A 22,323-nucleotide genomic window follows, 5' to 3' on the forward strand; every position below is an offset into this window, starting at 1 on the left:
ACTAAGGAGTCATAGAAACAAAACTAAAAAACAAGCACTAAGAAATTTCTTAAGAGAATATAATAGAGAAACCTGGTGATGGTAGTCATGGAAGACTTCCTGAAGGAAGTGATGATTGAGCTGAGGCTGAAGGGTAGAATAGGAGTTAACTATACAAAGGTGGCAGTGGGAGGGAAGTGGGGTCAGGAAGAGCTTCTGCAAAAGATCACAGTAAAGTAAGAGCAGGGCTTACTTTGGGTTCCTTTAAGTAACTTTTTGAAGGAAACCATAATTTCTTATTTCTGATATCCCAGCAAAGTCTGGTAAATCATCACTACTCAAAAACCGTTTGTTGAATGAATGCCTTAGCTTGAAAGACAGTGCCAAGATACCATTTTTTTTTTTTTTTTTTTTTTTTTTTTTTTACAAAAGCATCAGTTCTCTGCCCAAATCAAAAAGAATGTGTAGCTTTCGCCGCCCAAAGTGCTGGGATTACAGTCTTTCAATACCTTGGAACACTGATGTGCTTATCTTGCAGCAAAATGCCTAGAATACTACCCCAAAGCTTATCCTGCAGCAAAATACCTAGAATACTACCAACTTTCCTGAAAGAAGACTTATTACTTGAGTCCATGCATCCTTACTGGTTCCTTCATGGGTTCAATTTTTTCTTTTTCTTTTTTCTTTCTTTCTTTTTTTTTTTTTTGAGACTGAGTCACTCTGTCACCCAGGCTGGAAGGCGGGAATGCAGTAGCACCATCTTGGTTCACTGTAACCTCTACCTTCTGGGTTCAATTGATTCTCCCACCTCAGCCTTCCAAATAAATGGGATTACAGGTGCTCGCCACCACACCTGACTAATTTTTTTGCATTTTGTTTTGCATTTTCAGTAGAGACAAGGTTTCACCATGTTGGCCAGGCTGGTCTTGAACTCCTGACCTCAAGTGATCCACCTGCCTCAACCTCCCAAAGTGCTGGGATTACAGGCGTGAGCCACTGCTCCAGTTGTAAATGTTATTTTAATGAGTCTTCTTACTTTAACTGCTCCAGTTGTAAATGTTATTATTATTTTTTTTTTTGGGGACGGAGTTTCGCTCTTGTTACCCAGGCTGGAGTGCAATGGTGCGANCTGCCTCAGCCTCCCAAAGTGCTGGGATTGCAGGTGTGAACCACCACCTCGCCTGTTTTCCAAATTTTATTGAACACCTGACTGTGCAAGTTACCATGGAGGATTCCATGAAGCAACAGTTTTTCCTTTTCCAAGCACAAAGCCTAGCCTATAGTAGACGTCTAATCAATATTTGTTGAAGATCAAATGAGTGCATGAATGAATGAAATCATGTAAAGTAAGGATATATATTTATATGCGCAGACTTGTACTGTAAATATTTTTTTCCTATAGAAACAAATTTAACATGATCCAACCCAGGATTGCTGAGCTCCTGCTTTTTGACAAAATGACAAAGACGTAGACTTAGCCTCAAAAATCTTTTAGTCTACCAGGTTGTTACCATGTGCACTAATATTCATAAAACAAGGCAGAAGAAAGTCTGGACTGCATGACAGAGATAAAAATGGAACACTAAGAGTGAAGGAAATTGAATCATTTTAAATTGATGTATTGGGTAAAGGATACGCTAGTAAAATGAAAAATATGGAAGAATTTTGACAAGTAGATAGAGGAATGGGGGGAAGGTGAAAAGCCATTTAAAATTGAGGACAAATATTAACAAAGATCAAGGAGAAGGGCAAAGTGTGTTCAAGAGGGAGCAGAAACATTTAGTTTAGTAGGACATAAAAAATAATAGGCGTAAAGGACTGCAAGAGAGAAATTAGATAATCATCAGCCTTGAGTAATTTCTTGTATATTAAATGCTTTCATCTTGTTGACAATGAGGTGAAGTTAAATATTCAGAATTGGACCTTAGAATGATAATTTTAATAGAAATGCAAAGAATCCACTGGATAAAACAGAAATGGGGAGTAGAAAGGTAGTCAGGAGTTATTTTTTTCTTTTTCTTTTCTTTTTTTTTTTTCTTAATCTGGAGTCTCACCCTGTCACCCAGGCTGGAGTGCAGTGGCGCAATCTTGGTTCACTGCAACTACCACTTCCCAGGCTCAAGCGATTCCTCTGCCTCAGCCTCCTGCGCAGCTGGGACTATAGGTGCATGCCCCCACGCCCGACTAATTTTTGTATTTTTAGTAGAGACAGGGTTTTGCCATGTTGGCAAGGCTGGTCTCGAACTCCTGACCTCAGGTGATCTGCCCACCTTGACCTCCCAAAGTGCTGGGATTACAGATGAGAGTTACCATGCCTGGTCATCAGGAGGTATTTTCAACAGTTCAGCTAAGGGATTTAAAAAGTCTTAACAAAGATGAGAAATGAATTTGAATGACATGGCAAAGCTAAGATCAAATGACTATAATAACCAGCTGGTTATGGGCTTCTTATACCAAAACAAAAGCTGAAGAGAGTGCTTGGGTAATTGGCATGAGGTGATGACCCAAGAATGTAAAACAAGAGGCAGACTGGGAAGACATATGATGAATGTGGTCAGGTGCCCGGGAGAGCAATATCAGTTTGTTATAAGCATGCTCAGGCCAAATTGCAATTATAAACACAATTGTTTCTGTGAGATCTTCAAAACCAAATCATCATAAAGTGCCTCACTTTGTTTGTTTTGTTTTTTGTTTTGAGATGGAGTTTCACTCTTATTGTCCAGGCTGGAGTACAGTGGCTCGGCTCACTGCAACCTCTGCCTCCTGGGTTCAAGCGATTCTCTTGCCTCAGCCTCCCTAGCAGCTGGGATGACAGGGGCACGCCACCATGCACAGCTAGTTTTTTTGTATTTTTAGTAGAGGTGGCATTTCACTACATTGACCAGGCTACTCTCGAACTCCTGACCTCCAGCAATCCACCTGCCTCGGCCTCCCAAAGTGCTGGGATTACAGTCATGAGCTCCCGCGTTATGACAATGTTAGAAGCCGGTCCAAAAATTCCATAGGCATGTGATCTATCAAAAGTCATGTAAATAACTAGTATTTCTCCCAGCTGTGTTATGGTCTCCTATCATCCATCCTCAAATTTACTTTCTATAGTCATGTCCCACTCTTGGTTAACTACAACTTCCACTTTAAATTTGTTAATTATGTTTAAATGATCACATAATAAAATTACATCACAATCGCTGTATTCATGTTATTTCTTTTATCTGAAAAGTCCTTAATTTCCATCCAAGTTTATAAATCTTTAAAGAATCAACCTAAATACCAGCCTATCTTAAAACCTGCCATTATGAGGCTAATTGTACATGTTCACCTTCTTCTTTTTACGTCCCATGCCACTCTATACCTCTATTTTGCATCAAATCCTTGTGTAATTACCATATCCCTCTTATGCAATTATAAGCTCTTTGAGTACAGAGACAGTGTATACTATACCACTTCATTTCTTGCCCATAACAGGAACTTTTTTTTTTTTTTTTTTGAGACAGAGTCTTACTTTGTTGCCTAGACTGGAATGCAATGGCATGCTATTCGCTCGCTGCAACTTCTGCCTCCTGGGTTCAAGTAATTCCTTTGCCTCAGCTTCCCGAGTAGCTGGGACTATAAGCGTGAGCCATCATCCCCGGCTAATTTTTGCATATTTAGTAAAGATAGGGTTTTACCATGTTGGCCAGGCTGGTCTTGAACTCCAGACCTCAGGTGATTCACTCACTTTGGCCTCCCAAAGTGCTGGGATTACAGGCGTGAGCCATGGTGCCCACTCCATAACAGGTATTTAATAAACTAAATTAAAATCAGGTATCTGCCAACACCCATAAATTATATTAAAGTAGAAAAGTTCAATGGGAGAATACAATATTTGAATGAATAGCTATCTTGGAAATGATACACAGTTTGAAGGGAACAATATAAGATACTAGATTAGGGCAATGCTTCTCAAACTTTAATGTGAGTAAAAGTCACTTGGGTGAAAATCTTATTAGACAGATGCCCCAGAGAATTTGATTCAGTAGGTCTGGGGTAGGGCGGTGAATTTGCATGTCTAATAAATTCCCACATGCTGCTGATGCTACTGGACAGTGGACAATATATTGAGTAGCATTAGTTGAAGGAGAAAGCTTGACGTCGTAATGCCTGGACTTAAATTTCACCACTACAATGTACTGACTTTATAATCTTAAGTCACCAAATTTCTTTAAACCTTACTCAACTTCCTTGCTTCTAAAATGGCAATAATAATGGAACATCTCGGGACTGTCATGATAAATAACTAAGCCATAAAGCATGCTTCTCGTAGTACCTAACACGTAGCATGTGTTCAAAACTTAGGTGTCAGTGGGAATAGTTAATGGTACAACTAAGTCAACAGATTCCTAAAGAGCAGTGGTCATTAAACTATGGCCTGCAGGATATATCTGGCTCGCTGCTTGTTTTCGTAATGCTGGTGAATTAAGAATAGTTGTTTTTTGTTTGTTTGTTTGTTTTTGAGACAGTGTCTCTCTTGTTGCCCAGGCTGCAGTACAGTGGAACAAACACAGCTCAGTGTAGCCTCCTCTACCTCTGGGGCTAAAGCAATACTCCCACTTCAGCCTTCTGTGTAGCTGAGACCACAGGTGACACCACCACACCAGGCTAATTAAAAAAAAAGTCTGTAGAGGTGGGGTCTTGCCATGTTGCCCAGTCTAGTCTCAAAATCCTGGCCTCAAGCAATCCTCCCACAGTGCTGGAATTACAGGTGCAAGCCACCATACCCAGTCCTAAAATGTGTACTTTAAGGCTCTTTACATTAACAGATTGTCACCAAGTGGTGACTTTATCCGTAAATTATTAAGATTAGAACCATCAATATTTCTGTTATCTCCATTATCTGACAATAATGTGCAGTGGGTATATAGTTTATAACGTAGCAGTCGAAAAGTAACAAAGGATTCTTAGAAAACAGATAATACAAAAAGAACTTGGAAATGAGATGAATTTGAGGGATAAGAGGTAAAATGTGATAATTAATATCAAAGCTCCTCTAATCAGAAAATGCTGTCAGATGTCCCAACCCACTTTTTAAAAACTCGATATTTATTGTCTTTTTTCTGATTATAAAAACACATTTATAGTATTTGGAAAATACAAAAACATATACAGAATATAAATCAATTCCCAGTACTAGAGGTAATCATGTTTAAACATCTTCACTTTTATAAAATTGGGAATGTTACTGTACAAAATGGTTATTTTTTAATGTGACATTTCGCCAAAATTCACATATATTATCTGAGAACATTGTGTTCAATAGCTAATGACGTCCCAATTTTTAGAAATGTTTTCATGATTTATTTAATTATTACCCTCATCAATTGATCTTAGGTTAAGGCTTTGTTATTATTTCTAAATAATGCTAAAATAAACAAGCTTGCTTATAATATTTCTGCATATCTTTGATTTTTTTTCCTGCTACAAGTCACTACAATAAAAATATTTTCTAAATTTGTGTTGCTTTCAAGGGAAGCAGAAGAAAAAGACTGTAGACAAGGGTAATGATAATTAAACAGTCTCTCTCCTCTCTCTCACTCTGGTTTTGCAGATTTCCAAACCACACCAATTTTGGGGAGTTCTACCTAATAATAAGTAATATTAAATGACATGTTCTCTTTTACCAGTCATCATATTTTTTACAAATCCCCCTTCCTAAATCCATACCATTATAATCAGGAAAACAAAGGTCCCCCTTCCCTTAGAAAAAAAGGCAATAATCTTATCAAAAATATTTTATTTACAAAAAATTAATTATACTATACATCCTATACTGGAAATACATTGAATAATTGCTAAAATAAATACAGGCAATTAATTCAACTTTTTATAAGAATGAGAGAATTTGACATTTGAATGTTATCAAAGCTTAACTTAGAACATAAATAGTTAAAAAGGCAAACTCAAGTTTTAGTTTCATTTATTGGCATGGTGCATTTGTTTCCCACAAGCTCCCAAATCAGTGAGAGTCTTGAGTTTCAGAATATGTACCTTTTTGTACTCTGAAGATAGAATGTGCAGCTTTTTCTTAGGCAGGATAGATGTAACATAGATGACTGTATAAAAAAGAGGCAGAAAGGCAGGAAACCCATCGTTTAACAATTCTCCATGTGTCTCTGCCTCACCATAATGCTGTTTATTCAATTATTCATATATTCCAATGATTGTGTTTTCTACACATGTCTACACAGCACCAGCTACAAGGCAAGGTCAATCGTGTAAAAATTAAAACTGGATAATGGAGATACTGTAGTAACTACATTAGCCAAGTTGAGAGTATTTGGCTCAACAATTTTTATATGTGCCAATTATTGATATACTTATTAAACCTTGATATCACTTCTACTGTGTAGACATTTTTATAGAGGCCCAGAACAGGAAATAGGAAGCAATGATCTGTATAATTGAGAAAAACAAAAGTCCTCATTTGAAAGTAAAAGAGGATAGATGTTTGGTGCTGACATCTGCCAATTTTGAATTTATATGTTTTATATTTATAATTTATCCAACTCACCCATGTAAACATCATACAAACATGTAAAGTGAACTGGCAAGTTGAAAAAATAAAAAAAGACAGGCAAAACATGTTCAATGTATAAGTAGGATCCAGTAAATTCAGGCCACAGAACAAAACCTTTGATAAACTGCATTGTACGTGTCCAAATTATACAGATAATTTCTCCACTTTCCACTTTACTTGGTCTGGGAAAACACTGTCAGAATCTCCAAAAAATATTCCTCTTTGATATTCATGTTTTGTCCAGTGATGGATGCCTACTGTTTTCTTTCAAAGACTATCATTCCCTTTTTAAAAAAATCTTATGAAAAAATTGCACTACCTTTGGCCTTGATTTTCAATGATTTTTTTTTTGTACACACAAAAGTATGTATTTTTATTTCTAAAGTATGACAGGTATATTGGCCTTTTCTAAAAGAAATAAAAACAAAAGTTAAAATATTGAAAGTTTAAATACTTTTTTTCACAGAAATAAACTATTCAATTTTAAAAGGTAGAGAGAGAGAAACATTTTATTCTTTCTATCATGAACATCAGTCAACCAAACTTCACATTTTGGGCAGGATTTTTTAAGTATAATTTTTTTAAAGAACTTATTTTATTTAAAAAAGGAAGAACAGGTTTATTTTCTCAGAGAAGTAAAACATAGAATATGCAAAATTTGTCTTTAAGATTGGCATACAGAATTTAAAAACACAGTACAATTATATCAAAATAGAGCACAGCCAACGGCCTTTAAAACTTCCTTTGGCATTTTATTTGGTAAAGTTAAAAAGAAAATCCTTCCTAAAAAAAATTATCTATCAAAACAGTCCATAAGTTAGGTTGTATAGGTTGAAAGAACGTTTCCTTGAGTTTCCAAAATCCTTTTCTTCCATGATAACCCACATAAAGCATGGCTAGTGAGGTATATAGGGCAAAACACTTTCAGGCGGATGCACAGTAAGGAAAAAGTGCATAAACAAAGAATTCATCCCATTTTCATAGAAATAACAGGTTAAATCTGAGTTTCTTCTTGTTGATGTATTGTTTTACTTTGGCAGAATGAAAATAAACCCACATAAATGTCTTTGTTCAAGTCCCAGCAGCAGTGATATGTCTCCTTTGGTGGCACTATCTGATGCCACAATACTGTACAGCCCCTAGAGGAACTAAGGTGTTGTGTGTGACTGCAAACGTCAAACCATGGAAGATCATACATCAAGCACCATGTCATACTGTTGTCCCTTCTTCCGCCTGCCACACTTATTGATGAGAACTACATACAGCGTCAAAAGCATGACCCAATAGCATGCATAGAGCAACGTTCCAACAATTAGAACTGTCTGTTTGGATTCTGAAAATGGCCTTTTAGATTCCTTATAAATGGTGAAAATCACACCACCCAGGAGGATTGTAAACCAAACTGATACTGGAATGAGTCCTATGAAATTAACAACAATGGTTTTCCTTCCTGATGTGCCCCACCCAGCTTTGTTTATTGTTGCAATTGCAAACATCTTGGCAGGAAGTAAACTCGACATGTATAACACTGAGTAAAGAGACATGAAGACCATGACGATATTTCCTCTAAGGCAGCTGGCAAAAGATGATTTTATGAGTCCTACTAGCTGGACAGTTAACAAGAAGAGGAGGATGTTCCAAATTTTACCCCGGTAGAAGAGCTGGATTACTGTGGCGATGAGAAAGAAAGGAAAGAATCCAGTGATAATCGCTTCGTAGGTCATCCACAAGTGATGTTTGTGAAACCACATTGCATTGTACAGCCATTCTCGGAAGTAGGACTTGCTCCAACGGGTCTGCTGGTTTAACCATCTGAGATATTCTATAGGTGTTTCAGTAAGGCACTTAGATCGAGCTGTGTATTTTGTTGCATAGCCCAGGCTCAGCACCCGGTTCGTTAGATGCCTGTCATCACCAAAGCTACATTGGTTGCCCATAAATTCTTGATTATACCAATCTTCCACAAACTCATGCAACAAGGAGTTTCTGTACATTCCCAGAGGTCCACTAATGCACTGGACACACCCAAAATAAGACTGACAGGCCCTTTCTATATTAAAGGCCATCCAGTATCTCACACTGCTGAGGAATGAGATCCAGGAATCATACTTGTTTAAAATCTGCAAGAAGAAAAACATAAGAAAAAGGTAAGCTTTAGCTAAAAATTCCAGCAAAACTTGCTCCATCCTAAGGTTACTACCTGAAGTAAGATTTGTTATTTGATCCTCCTATTTTGGCTTCCTTCCTCTTTTTGGCATGGTTATTTTATATTTTCTCTGATTCTCTGATGCTGTTACTAATTTGTTTAGTTGTATGCATGTGTTGTGATTCTTTGATGGTGAATATTTTTTTTCTACTTCATCATTCTCTATCCTCTTTTTGCTATTCTAATTCTGTTTGTTGTGTTATCATACTGAGATGATATTTATTTATTTAGAGATGGAGTCTCACTCTGTCACCCAGGCTGGAATGCAGTGGCACCATCTTGGCTCACTACAACCTCTGCCTTTCGGGTTCAAGCAGTTTTTTTCCTGCCTCAGCCTCCCGAGTAGCTGGGACTACAGGTGTGTGCCACCACACTCGACTAATTTTTGTATTTTTAGTAGGGACAGGGTTTTGTCATGTTGAGCAGGCTGGTCTTGCTCCTGACCTCAGGTCATCTGCCCACATCAGCCTCCCAAAGTGCTAGGATTGCAGGCATGAGCCACTGCACCCAGCCATATTGAGTTTTTTTTAAGGCTTTAGTTCTCAATCCCTAAACTCTTTTCCCAGGCACTCTTTCATAACATCTAAGATTTGAATGTTTTACGTCCCATCTCTCCTGTGCGCTGGTTGATTTCAAATTGATCCTATCCTTGGCTGTTGATTTTCCTCTCCTTTATCCAAGCTTTTGCAATGCCAGTGATAGGAGAGTTTCCCATGGCCTTCCTGCAAAATTTGAATCATGAAATAATGCTTTATATACAGGCTATTGAAAATTATCAACTTTTCTTGGCAATATTTCTAAATTCTCTTATCTGTCTCAATTTTGTTCAGTTTTCATCTGGATTTCACAAGCTTTCTTTAAAAGAAAAAAATCACCAGGCTATTTCTTTGTCCCTTCTAATGTAATTTATTTGCCTTTACTATCAACCAACACATATAAAATGGGTTATACAGCAGGATAATATCCAAATTTTGAAGTCTGTTTTCCATGTCCTATCTTACCTTTTACTAAAATCTAACCTCATATTTGCAAGGGAATCTTATTTTAATCTTCACATATTTTCACATATTCATTTTTCCATCCCACAAACATCAAATTACCTCCATTAATATTTGTTTCATTAACTGTTTCTTCATCAATTACACATGATGGACAATATTGGAAAACCACTTATCCATTCTTTGCCTTTCTCACTAGTATAAATTTGAGTCACTATCTTTTTTTGCTTCCTTTGTTTTTGACTCAGATTTTTTTTAATCAACCACATACTGATCATCCTTTAAGTATATAGGTACAAGATATATGTCAATTTCTTACCATACTTCTATTTCTTTTCTTTTTTTTTTTTTGAGACCAAGTGTTACTCTGTAGCCCAGGCTGAAGTGCAGTGGCATGATCTCAGCTCATTGCAACCTCTGCCTCCCAGGTTTAATAAATTCTCCTGTCTCAGCCTCCCAAGTGGCTGGGATTACAGGCACACCCCACCACGCCCAGCTAACTTTTGTATTTTTGGTAGAGACGGAGTTTCACCATATTGGTCAGGCTGGTCTCAAACTCCTAACCTCAGGTGATCCACTCGCCTCAGCCTCCCAAAGTGCTGGGATTACAGGCATGAGCACTGCACCTGGATCATACTTCTATTTCTTAATCCTTGTAACTAAATAATTTTTAGCAGAACATGAAATGTTAAGTTATGGCCCAAAGATATATGGTGGCAATCATTACATATTTATTTTAAGTTGCATATAACTTATTAGCTGCTGCAGAAGTGGGTTATACCCCAGGACTATGCAAGACAATTCTAAATTATTTCAGTTTCCATAGGAAAAGAGGCAGTGAAGCAGATCCAAGGCACATTTTAATGTGTCTCAAACACCAGGAATAGTACCTGGCACAGAGTTGGTGTGTAATAAATATATGTTCAATGATTCAATGAGTAACAGTGCTCTTAAAAGTGTTTTGTGCAAAAAAAGAAAAAGAAAAAATGAAGCCATGTACCTGGACATCTCCCCCAACACCTCCAACCATGGGATCTTCTTCTAAAACTTTTACCATTTCCACAGATGAGGCTGGGTCAAGCATAGTATCTGAATCACAAACCTGAAAAGAAGAATGTAAAAACTAGGTCAAAGGAAGAACTATAAATACATTCCCTCTAGTCAAAATTGGGCATACATACTGTGTCCTCATCTTACTGCCACAAGGCCTCAGTAAGCAAGTATCATGGCGATAACAGAGGGCTTGTTATATCATGGCCAATACAAAAAGCCTATTTTTCAGCAAACTCAATATTTAAGTTAATGACATTGCTGGGTAGAACAGCTGAAGTGATGTGTCAAGTATGACTTGTAGGGTGATCAACTTGTCCCAGTTTGCCATAGATGCTCCCAATTTTGTCAATGAAAGTCTCACATCCCAGGTAACCCCCCGGTCCTGGCAAACTAATGGCTGTTCCCCCTAGAGGTCTGTTTAAGAAAAAAAAAAAAAAAAAATCCCAGTTAACTTCAATAAGGCTTTTAGGCTTTTTTGTCTTTCAGGTCTGAATGATAAGAAAATTTTATGACATTATTGAAAGGGAGATATAGTTAATAAGGATTTTACCTTTCATTTTAATATAGTAAATAAATAACAGGAGAGCAGTTCTCCTACATATGATTGTATAGTTCTAAAGCAATAGTATAGTTCTAAAGATTGTATAGTTCTAAAGTCCATGTGATCTGGGCTGAGCAAATGACATTGCATCAGGAAGGGGATTTGGAGGACCTTCAACACCTTTTTATTCTAAACTATTAAGTGTTCCTCTAGCCCTCTGAATTTAAAAGTAGAGGGGCCCATTGTTGTTTTTAAACTATTCTAGAAATGCCCATTGTTGTTGTTAAACACAATCTTTCTATAAGGCAAAAAAAAAAAGCAAGTCTGAAACCAGACCAATCACTTCAAAAAAATTGTTGGAATTAGTTTATAACTGTGTATTCCTAATAGACACTTCTATTGGAGGCTCAAGAGCAAAGGGCTACCTACTTGCTTCTCCTTCCAGCCTGATTTCCAAATCAATTGAAAAATTAAACAGAAGAATAATAAAGCAAATACAAAACCAAACTATTACTTTTATACTTACAAAGCTGATATGGAGAATGGAGCTTTATATGTGGAAAAGTGGGCTTCCTAATTCCATTTCTCAGAATTACTCAGTCGTGGAGACTTTACTCAGACCAGAGACTTCACCCTCAGTCCCAAAGAGACTCTAAGTGGGACTAGCTTCCTGAAGATAGTCTATGTCCCTCCAAAAGGTGCAGCTGATACTTGTTCCTGGGGTTTGCCCACTGCCAGAAGCCAGGGAAAAAGAACTGGGCTTCCCCTTATTCCTTCCATACTCTCTAATAAGACTAAGACATTCCTTTTCTCTTGGGAAAGGAGTGAGATAGCTGGAAAAGGCTGGATGGCTTATACCTGATGATGCAGCTTTCTCCATATGATGAGAGAAAATCAGAAGTAGAAAAAAAGGAGGGAAAAAAAATTCCCATCTCCTTATCCCTGCAACATTTACTAACTGGACATATTATTTTCTGCTGAATGCAGCAAAGTCCTAACAAATATAAATTGATCAGAATTGTCATGTGATTAATCAGCTTGACATCCCCATTCAGACAATGAATGGCATGACTGGCAGAGATTGAGTATTGATTATCTCATTATTCTGCCATCAAGTCTGACTGTACTGGTTGGACTGAATCAAGATTTAGCATTTTTTTTAATTATCAAAAGAAATTATTTAACAGTTCAGCAAACCACTCTATAAAAATAGTATTTCAGCCTGAGTGACAAAGTGAGACCCTGTCTCACAGAAAATAAATAGTATTTGATATACCAGTTTTGAACTTTTTAAAAAATTAACTAATTAGTAGAAGCATAAAGTCTCAGAATTAAAAGGGACTTTAGCTACCTGTACCATGAGTCCCTCACATTAGTAACTAAGGAATCCAAACATTTTTAAAAGCATCTAGCCTAGGTGCTGTGGCTAACATTCATAATCTCAGCACTTTGGGAAGCCAAGGCAGGAGGCTTCTTTGAGCCCAAGAGTTTGAGACTAGCCTGGGCAACACAGTGAGACTCCCACCTCAAAAAATAAAATAAAATAAAAAATAAAAGTATCTTCCTCGATTTTGCTAATAGCTTTTTTTTTTTCCTGAAAAGGTTTCATGTTAATAAAGAATGCTGGTGAAAACAGCAATTTAAATGAATTATTGGAAATTATACCATGTAGAGTATACAGGGCATCAGAAAGTGAACCTATCACCCTTCTAGATTTAATTATAGCAAATTTTGGGTTAACTTCTGAATTTATAAAACTTTATTCTACTTATTTAGAAGCACTCATTTTCTAAATGAAACCCCATTGTTTGTCTTTTTGTTATTCTATTTAGTTCAGCATAGTCTCACTTATTTTAAGAAAAAAAAAATAGGCAGAAGCTAGGCATTCATTTTTCATTGTAAAAAAAAAAACAGGATTTTACTGACACTTGGGTTTGTATCCAAGTATCCCAAGCCTCCGGAACCTAGATGACTTCCCCCGAAAGCCATGTTTTGTCTCTCCCATGCCCTGTCAATCACTGGTTTGTATGTGGCTATGAACTGGGCGGGCAGAAGGTCTGTCATGAGGCTAGAAAAAGATGAAGGTGGAAGTCTAACTCATCTTTAGCATCCAGCATCCTGAGTTTATGACCACACCCACCTCTGTTGACTTAAGCTGGAAAAGGTAAAACCAGAAAGCTAAAATAAGGCTAAAAACAACAGGAAGTGGGCAATCCAGAGTTAATGTTCAAATAACTCCGCCTGCTTGTGAGCACAAGCCAGCCAGGGGAACTGCCTCTTTGAAATGACCACACTGGAACCAAATTTATGAGGTTCTGCATATTTAAATTGGTCCCTGCCCCTCCCAATTTCCAATAGCAAAGTGACAGAAGTTCTCTGAGAGAGATTGTTCACATGGTGAATTTAGCTGTATCAGAAAGGAAAGCTCAGAAATCTCTTGGGAAAGCGTTTGTTATCGTGGGATTTAAGAGCTTTAAAATTTTTCAACTTCTGGATGTTGTTTGGTGACAGAATGCCAGCTAGAAAGCCATGGTCTTTGACAGTCTGTGAAAACATGTATATTCATGGACACAAGGGAATTTACTCAGCAGGTTGTAAAGAGCATAACTTTATCCCTTCTTAAAATCCATCCAGCAAGAACAGGCTTTCTAGCCATCTCCTCATTAATTGATAACAAGTATGCAATTTCATGAATGTCAGCTATTTAGCTCTGGAATAGAATCTGTGAGAGACATCCACCAGTTCAAGGAGAACTGACACTCATAGAAGGAAAAGCTACAGGTCAGGATTTGCACACAGGAAACAGAACAAACTGATACATCTTTTTGGCCACACTAAATGTATCACTGTAATTTGTTGAAACCACATGATCACTAGTTATAAGACTTCTCACTAGGAGATATGGAAATGAAGAAAGTCACCAATTTTTGAGTAAATGAAACATGTCAAGACAAGAAGACATTATTTAGAAGAACCAGCCACCTCAGTTGTAACCACAAAATCATCAACTAAATTGTACAAGGCCATCACTCTTTCTGCCTCGCTACTCCAGCCAACAGTTAATTCCCTCCATTTCCTCCCTGTCTAAAATAAGAATTGATGAGCCAAGGCTTACTGGTCAAGTCTAGCCTGCCACCTGTTTTGATATGGCTCATGGGCTAAGAATGGTTTTATGTTATTCAATAGTTGAAAAACAATCAAAAGAAGAATATTTTGTGACACATGGAAATTACATAAAATTAAAATTTTAGTGTTCATAAAGAAGGTTTTGTTGGAATCCAGTCATGCTTGCTCATTTACTTACTATTTATGGCTGCTTTTCACACTGCAACAGCAAAATTGAGTAGTTACAGCAGAGATCATATAGCCTGCAAAGCCTAATATTTACTATTTAGCCTTTTATAAGCAAAGTTTGCCAACCCTGGGTTTAAAATAACTGGTTACAAGGGGAAGGTTCTGCTTTCTTAAAAATAACTGTGAAGTTGAGATTAAATATGCTTGAAGCCCAATTTTAATTTGGTAGATTTTGTAAAAGCTGTCTCTATCTCCCTGTGTTATGAAGAGCCTAAAGGGTAGGATATTAATAAATCAGATTTTCTTCAGCCAAGATTTTGCCTATTATATGAGCAAGTACCCATGAAATCAAGAAGCCTTAGTTAAAGTCTGAAGTTCTGTACCTTACTACTTCTCTGACCTTGAACAAGCCATTTGCCACAAATCATGGCACACTTGTGAGACATTACAAATAAAAGCACCTTGTGAATTACAAATGACTATAAAGAAGTATTCCATTAGTATAAGATTATAGTCTTTAATATGTTATACTCTGTAAGTAAACCCGCACCTAAAGGATTATGCTGATTATTATCACAAATAGATGGCTCAGTAGCAACAATCACTAATAGGAACATAGGAATTGATTACATATAGAGAATCTCTTATCAATGAACAAACTCAAATTTACCTGGAAGCATCTGTAGCATTCCTCTAATTTATCTCACTGATCTTAATTTATCTCACAACAATCTAAATAAAAATCTTTTGTAGAAATACTGTTATCTATTCCACCAGGTGCCTTCTAAATTCTAAGACCCAAGTCTAAAATGCCAGATCTCCATGTTTTATTTTTAATGTCTTTTGTTTTCAGACTGATGGAGGATCTCCTCACTTCCTCTCATACCACTTCAAAGGGCATTGACAGCTAACAGCAAGAGAGAAATATTAATTACTCTGGCTGCCTTCAATGAGGAAACAGGTTGAAAATAAATCAAAACTCTTTCTTTTGCTACTGGCTTCACCTTTTTCCTGCTTGTAAGGCTTAACCCTTCCTCTTAACCTTCACCTTTCATCTTAACCTTGACCCAATGAGACTATCTGTAGAATGTGTGGAATTTGTTACTGGTTCCTGCCACAACTTAACCCAAAAGTAAACAGAAATTCTGCATTACCCCTACCAGCCCAATTTCTCTAGCAAAGAGGGGTAATGTCAAGAACAAAAAATCCCACAATTACTTACTTAGTAAATACAAGATGGTACCATTCCCCCTGAACTCCTACCAGTACAACCCCAGAGTAAACACACTACTGAAACAAACAAACAAAAAAGCACTATATAAGGCCTGGGAATCAAATTGATCTGGGTCCCAGTCCACCATTAACCAGTATGTAAACTTGGACCTCACTGTAGACTCCTTACCTACTAAGCTTCCATTCTGTAGGCGAAAAATACGGATAATCATATCTACCTCGTAAGTTTGTTGTAATGGTTAGTTAATAAGATAATGTATATAAAGTTCTTAATAATGGCTAGCTTACAGTAAATGCTCAACAAATGGAACTCATATATACTAAAAAGTGGGCCACATACATGTGAGATATGGGGGAAACAAAACAGTAGGACAGAAGATGACTTTATAAAAATGGAATATTGCACACAATTTAAAATTTCTCCTACAGCCAAAAAAAAAAAAAANAAAAATCAATCCAAAGCTCTAGTGCATGTTCATTAATTATACTACAACAAACTTCTAAGACTTTATCAAGATTGTATAACTTTATTTTTTTAATCTTGATTTTCTATTTATATGAATTTTAGATGAATGGAATTTACATGTAAACATATAGTTAAGTTAAACAGCCTTGAATTAAGCAGCAAATACAAAATCATAAAAACTAAACATTTTAGAGCTACAAAACCTTTTTGAAATTAATGTTTAAAACCATTTCAGAAAAAAAAAGTCCTCAAAGAAAACATGGTCTTTCTTTTGTGAAAGGAATGAGGGATGGGAGGATGTTCTTCTCTTGTAGTGATTTGGTTTATGGTACAGGATTTCAAATCCAGCCAACAGAAAGCTTTTACATTACAGACACCCAAGCAGTTTGGTACTTCTTTGTAATTCTTCTTAAAAGGAATTAGGAATGTACAAGCCTTCCTTAGTAGAATGAATTATGTTCAATAAGAGATAGGAATAAAGCAATTACATAATCAAAACATCAAAATATATTTTGTTTTATGATAACATTATGTAAAAAAAAGATAAAAAATTTAACATAATCCCAAAGTGTTCTAAAAACAAGGGAAAAATAGAAAAATATACACTGGAAAGTGTTCATCAATCAGTTGGGTATTCGTTTAAAATAATTTTAATTTTGCTCATTGTGTGTTTTTAATACTTTTAAAACATGCTGCAATAAGCATGTGCTACTTCTGTAAATAAAAAAGCCAACATAAACAGTATTTCAAAGAGGTACACAAGACTTTTGCCCAACATTAAACCATATTCAGAACAGGTCAGAATCTATCCTTTTTTTTGAAAACAAAGTTTCTCTAGAAAAATTCTGATTCTGAATTTTAAAAATCTTTCTCATTCTCCTTTTTTTTTTTTTTTTAAAAAATGCAAAATTTCATTCCCTTCAACTTTTTTTTTTTTTTTTTTTTTTTTTTTTTTTTTTTTTTTTTTTTTTTTTTTTTTTTTTTTTTTTTTTTTTTTTTTTTTTTTTTTCTTGAGACAGGGTCTTGCTCTGTTATAGGTTGATGTGATCACGGCTCAGTGCAGCCTTGACCTCCTGGGCTCTAGCAATCCTTCCACCTCAGCCTCCCGAATAGCTGGGACAAGAGATGTGCACCATTAAGTCCAGCTAATTTATTATTTTTTTTAGAGAGATGAGGTCTCCCTATGTTGCCCAGGCTGGTCTTGAACTCCTAGGCTCAAGCAATCTCCCACCTTAGCCTCTTGAAGCACTGGAATTACAGGCATGAGCCACCACACTGGCCCTCTTCAACTTCTTTTCTCATTTTATTTTTTACCTTCTTCTGTTTTGTATCTTCTTTACCTCTGAAAGCACCCACCAGCATCATCAGATAAATTTGCTACCACACTGGCTTTCTCCTTGACTAGTGACCTCCTGACTGTTCAACGTCGGCATTAATTATTTGAACAGCTACAGGGCCAAGACAGCAGTCAGCAGAGAAGTCTAGAGATGAAAGCTGAGACAGACAGAGTTAGAGCTGGTAACTAATAAAGCTTTGTTCCCAAGGAGACAAGAGGAAGCAGGCCCAGTGGTCTCAGGAGCATAGATCAAAAGGAGAACCCTGGATAAGAAGTAAGGTTGGATACTCTTGAAACAGTGTAAGAAGAGAGTAAAGATGATCTTGACAGCATTAAGAATCAGTGCTTCTGACTTTTTCTTTAATAGGAGGCAAGGTCATCTGTTAATAGTTAAGAAGAGACGAGTTTGGAAAGGGTTTTGGGAGAGCGAAGGTATGAAATAATAGGTTATAAGTGCAGTAAGCAAGACATCTATTCAAGGCCAAGTAAAAAGAGTGCTGAAGAGTGCCAAGGATTCAGCTGCAATTGGAAACCCATCCTTTTAGCCACCTCTCTCCACAGTTAAGCAGAATTCTCCAGCAAGTTTGTAAGCAGATGGTCAATTTCTTTCCATCCCCCATTTTCTCTTATGTATTACCACCTGAAATTTGCTTCCTTCTTTCCCTAACCAGCCTGCACTCCAAGTTCCATCACTTGTAATGCTTAGCAGCCAACATCCTCAAATCCTTCTTCCCTTCTTCTCTTTCTGTGGTTTCTGCTTTGCAATTCTCAAACCCTGGGTCAATCAGAATAGAAGATGGGAGTGTTTAATGTTTATACTGAACCTTAGAAAATTGCCATTTTTATAGGTCAGCCATGGTTAAATATCGGGAAATTTACTGAGGGATGGAAGGATGGAATTACCAGTTTCAGAATGCTGAGAGATTTGTATCTCTGTGTGAGTGCTTGGACCTGGCTGACACTTCCTGGAGGCATCAGGACTTAGTTAAGGGCAGCTGGTCGGGTCAGTATATCTGGAGGTCTCCCCTATTTCAGCCCGGAGAAAGAAAAGTTCTCAAGCCTGATTAGGTCTCTAGCAGGAGGCCTACTCTAATATTTCATATTTTGTATTATTTTTTTCCTGGACAGGCATAGCATAAAGTTGTCAAGGATACAAACAAAATTCAAAACAAAAATGATGGAAGAAAAGGGTTTCAGAGGAGCAAGTTTAAAGAAAAGGAAGAAAAAAATCCACACAACGAGGCCTTGATTAGAAATGCCAAATGTAGCAATTGTTTTAACTAAAAATAAAGACAAACTATCAAAACAGATGTTTTCTCATTTAAAGCCCAGAACTTCATTTTTGATCTCTTCTGTAAGTTCTCAGTCATCCTTTCCCTTTAAAAATAGACTATTATCCTCTCATCTAGGCCCATAGTTGTACTGTGTCAATACTGAATGTCTGAAGATGACTGAAACTACCTTAACTTGAAAGTTTTACCTTGGAGAAATTAGGAGAAGCTTGACAGAGAAATGCTCCCAATGTCTACAAGGGAGATTAACATGCAGATTAATATAATGAAGAAATGCCTCTTAACTCTTCAGACATCAACTGAAATTAATCATTTGGTGACAATTGTCAGGTACTATAATTTGAGTAAGGACTAAATGATAACATAATAAATAATATTAATAGAAAAAGCTTTGCTTATATCAATGATAACATCATAAATAACTTTTGCTAAACACTTGGAAAACATTAATTTATTCTATTCAGAAAACTGAGACTCAGAGAGGTGGGTGGTCTTGCTCATGGTCAACCAGCTAGTAATCGCTATGATTAGAACCTTGGTCAACCGACTCTAAAGCTGATGCCCGTTCCTATCTCACTACCTGACAACTACTGGGCATGACTCTGTGACAGTAAGGCACCCTAAAGAATAAGATGGGTCTTCTAAAAACTGGAATTTCACTGGAAATTCTAGAGGAGAGGAAGAACGTCCCAGTGCCTTTCTTAAGCCAGAGACATTTTTCCCCTCTAAAAACCATCATGGCCAAAATCTAATTATTATAAAGTATCTGCAGAAAATTAAAAATAGAAACTCACAAGGACCCTGCTAATGTTCTAAAGAAGGAAGCTTCAATGAGAACCAGGAGAGCAGAACCCCTATAGTGAGCTATCAGGAAATTAATGGGAGACACAGCCTGTCTAATTTTCATGCAGGCAAACACCATCACAAACGCTTTCAAAGGTCAAGTTGCAGTGAGTGAGGTAATGCTGTTTGGAGAGTGAAATAAACATTGCTTTTGCTCTAAGATTTTTTTTCCCAATTTTTGTTTTCCTTTTCCTTCTCTCAATTTTAATTTTTTTCCCCTCTTTTAAATCAGAATTGTTCTCATCACCTTCATTTTGCCCAGTCTCTGTGAAAAACGTTTTGTAGCCTCCTTTCAGCCTGCAGATTTTCTCAAGACCCTTCTGCTCAGGCAGACACTATTTTCTTATAAAGCTGGAGAGTTTTAGAGAGTGGAAAATGACGTTGGATTTGATTTGGCAGAACCAAGGGGGCAGAGAAGGTAAGAGAGGGGGAGGGAAGGGAAGGAAGAGTCTCCTGTCAAAATAATCCTGATTTTTAACCAATAACATGGTACAAATTAAGCATTTTCATAGATAGTCTTAACAGTTTTACAAGATTTTTTTTTTCTCTTTTTGAAAATGTGCTTTCAACAGTCATGCTGTTTTCAGATGAACTGAAAGAAGTACTGTGTTCAGAAGGTACAAGGATGGGCTATAGCATATGACTGGACAGATACAAAAGCTGCTTTATTTAAATGTATGTTTGCCCTGGCAGGAATGTGGAGACCTACCTGTACATAATCCACACTTCGTCCCAGTGCTCTGAAGGCTGTGTACATGACTTCTCTTTTTCCACCCCATTTTTGCATGATGCAAATACTTTTGTTGGACAAGACCAATTGCGTTACGTGCTGTGAGCTTTCTTTATGTGACTCATCCGTCTCACCGGGACCCTTTTCGTGGAAGTTGTTCTTCCAGATATAAGTGGCGGATTTGTCTCTGCCCATGACTTCACTGAAGATGTCCATCATGTAGAGGTCATCTTCTGAGTTCCCATCTATGACCATGACAACTTTAATCCCAGGGTAGGTTAGCCTTTTCACAGATTGCAAACATTTCCTTAAGTAGTCTGGATCTTCTTGATAGGCAGCGATGCAAAGGGCAACTGTTTTGTTCAACTTTATGGGGGTTTCTAGGGATTTTTTCATTTTTCGGTGCTCCAAAAAGGCAAACAGGCTTTGGATGATGAGGTGTGATGCCAAAAAGGCACCGTACAGTCCAAAAGAGAAATAGTAATTATCCGTTTGGATAAACTGGTAGCCAACAATATAAGCAGCTGTGATTCCAAGGAGGAGAGAGACTCCAAAGAGTGTGGTTCCAATGATTCTCAGGATACATAGAAACCTCTCACAATGCATCTGTAATATAATCAAATGATATTCTTTGTTAACCGTGATTGTCCCACACTTGTTATATACCTAGTATCCTGGAGAGAGCATTGGACTAGAAGCATTCAGGGGTTTTGACACTCAGTCTCTCACCTAGCTCATTGGGTGACTTTCTGCAGTTTGCTCATCTCCAAAATACGGATAAGTATGCCCTTCCAGCATATCTCAGAGGCTTATTTCAAGAGTCAAATCAGATAATGGTACAGGATACCATAATGTATTAAACCATAATGTATTAAACCATAATGTATCAATCAAATGCTGCATATGTTGCTTTAATGTGTTAGATCACTTAACTAAGGCTGCAGTCTATATACGTGGTCATAGCCAGGCATGGAACCTAAAGTTTCTAACACCCAAAGTAGTCATTCTTCCATATAGTCCCCTCACTCCTTGATATTGGCCAATGAAAAAATCCACTGGAAATTTTGCTAAATTTCTCACGTGTAATTTAATCTCACCTCCAATGCGTATTACTCAACTTACATCCTTTCCATGCAGCCAGCTGAAATTGGAGATCAGAGTACAGGATTCTAGTACTAGCTCATTAACTAACTGTGTGAACTTGGGTGAATCACCATACCTCTCTGGGCCTCAGTGGTTGTTTATTTTTTAAAATATCTGTTAAATGAGGGATTTTAGAATTGATTATTTGTGAACTCTCCACTGATACTAAAAATCTTCCATCCCTAAGTACCCTGCATAGATATCTATCAAAGCCCCCATAATTCTGAATTATACTCCTTTGTTCCAATGTCTGTCTCTTCCATCCACCATCACCAATACTAGCTGATTAGATCCTAAGCATCATGAACCTTACTGGAACCCAGTAAACACAATAAATGTTTGTAGAAATAGTGAATAAATTAAAGGACAAATAACATCATGATTTATTTCAGCAAGTGAGTTTCCAGCCTATTAGAAGCTGTAGCACATAGGCCGGGTGCAGTGGCTCACGCCTGTAATCCCAGCACTTTGGGAGGCCAAGGCGGAAAGATCATGAGGTCAGGATTTCGAGACCATCCTGGCCAACATGGGGAAACTCTGTCTCTATTAAAAATACAAAAATTAGTTGGGCGTGGTGGCATGCTTGTAATCTCAGCTACTTCGGAGGGTGAAGCAGGAGAATCTTTTGAACCCAGGAGGCGGAGGTTGTGTTGAGC

At 37.2% G+C, this 22,323-nt stretch overlaps 1 protein-coding gene across 1 annotated transcript in view; it reads right to left on the reverse strand.

The window, feature by feature from the left end:
• Window positions 1–7,013: 7,013 nt before the first annotated feature.
• The window catches only part of HAS2 (hyaluronan synthase 2), a 26,870-nt gene continuing 11,560 nt past the window's right edge, over window positions 7,014–22,323 (reverse strand). The window contains exons 2-4 of the mRNA XM_017530715.2: window positions 20,504–21,130; window positions 10,737–10,838; window positions 7,014–8,652 (exon numbers count right to left, since the gene is read on the reverse strand). Of these exons, the coding sequence (XP_017386204.1) occupies window positions 7,723–8,652; window positions 10,737–10,838; window positions 20,504–21,130 (1,659 nt within the window). The 3' untranslated portion in view covers window positions 7,014–7,722. The remainder of the gene's footprint in view (window positions 8,653–10,736; window positions 10,839–20,503; window positions 21,131–22,323) is intronic.

This window comes from Cebus imitator, unplaced genomic scaffold (genome assembly GCF_001604975.1).
Source record: "Cebus imitator isolate Cc_AM_T3 unplaced genomic scaffold, Cebus_imitator-1.0 Scaffold68, whole genome shotgun sequence".
Classification (NCBI taxonomy): Eukaryota; Metazoa; Chordata; class Mammalia; order Primates; family Cebidae; genus Cebus; species Cebus imitator.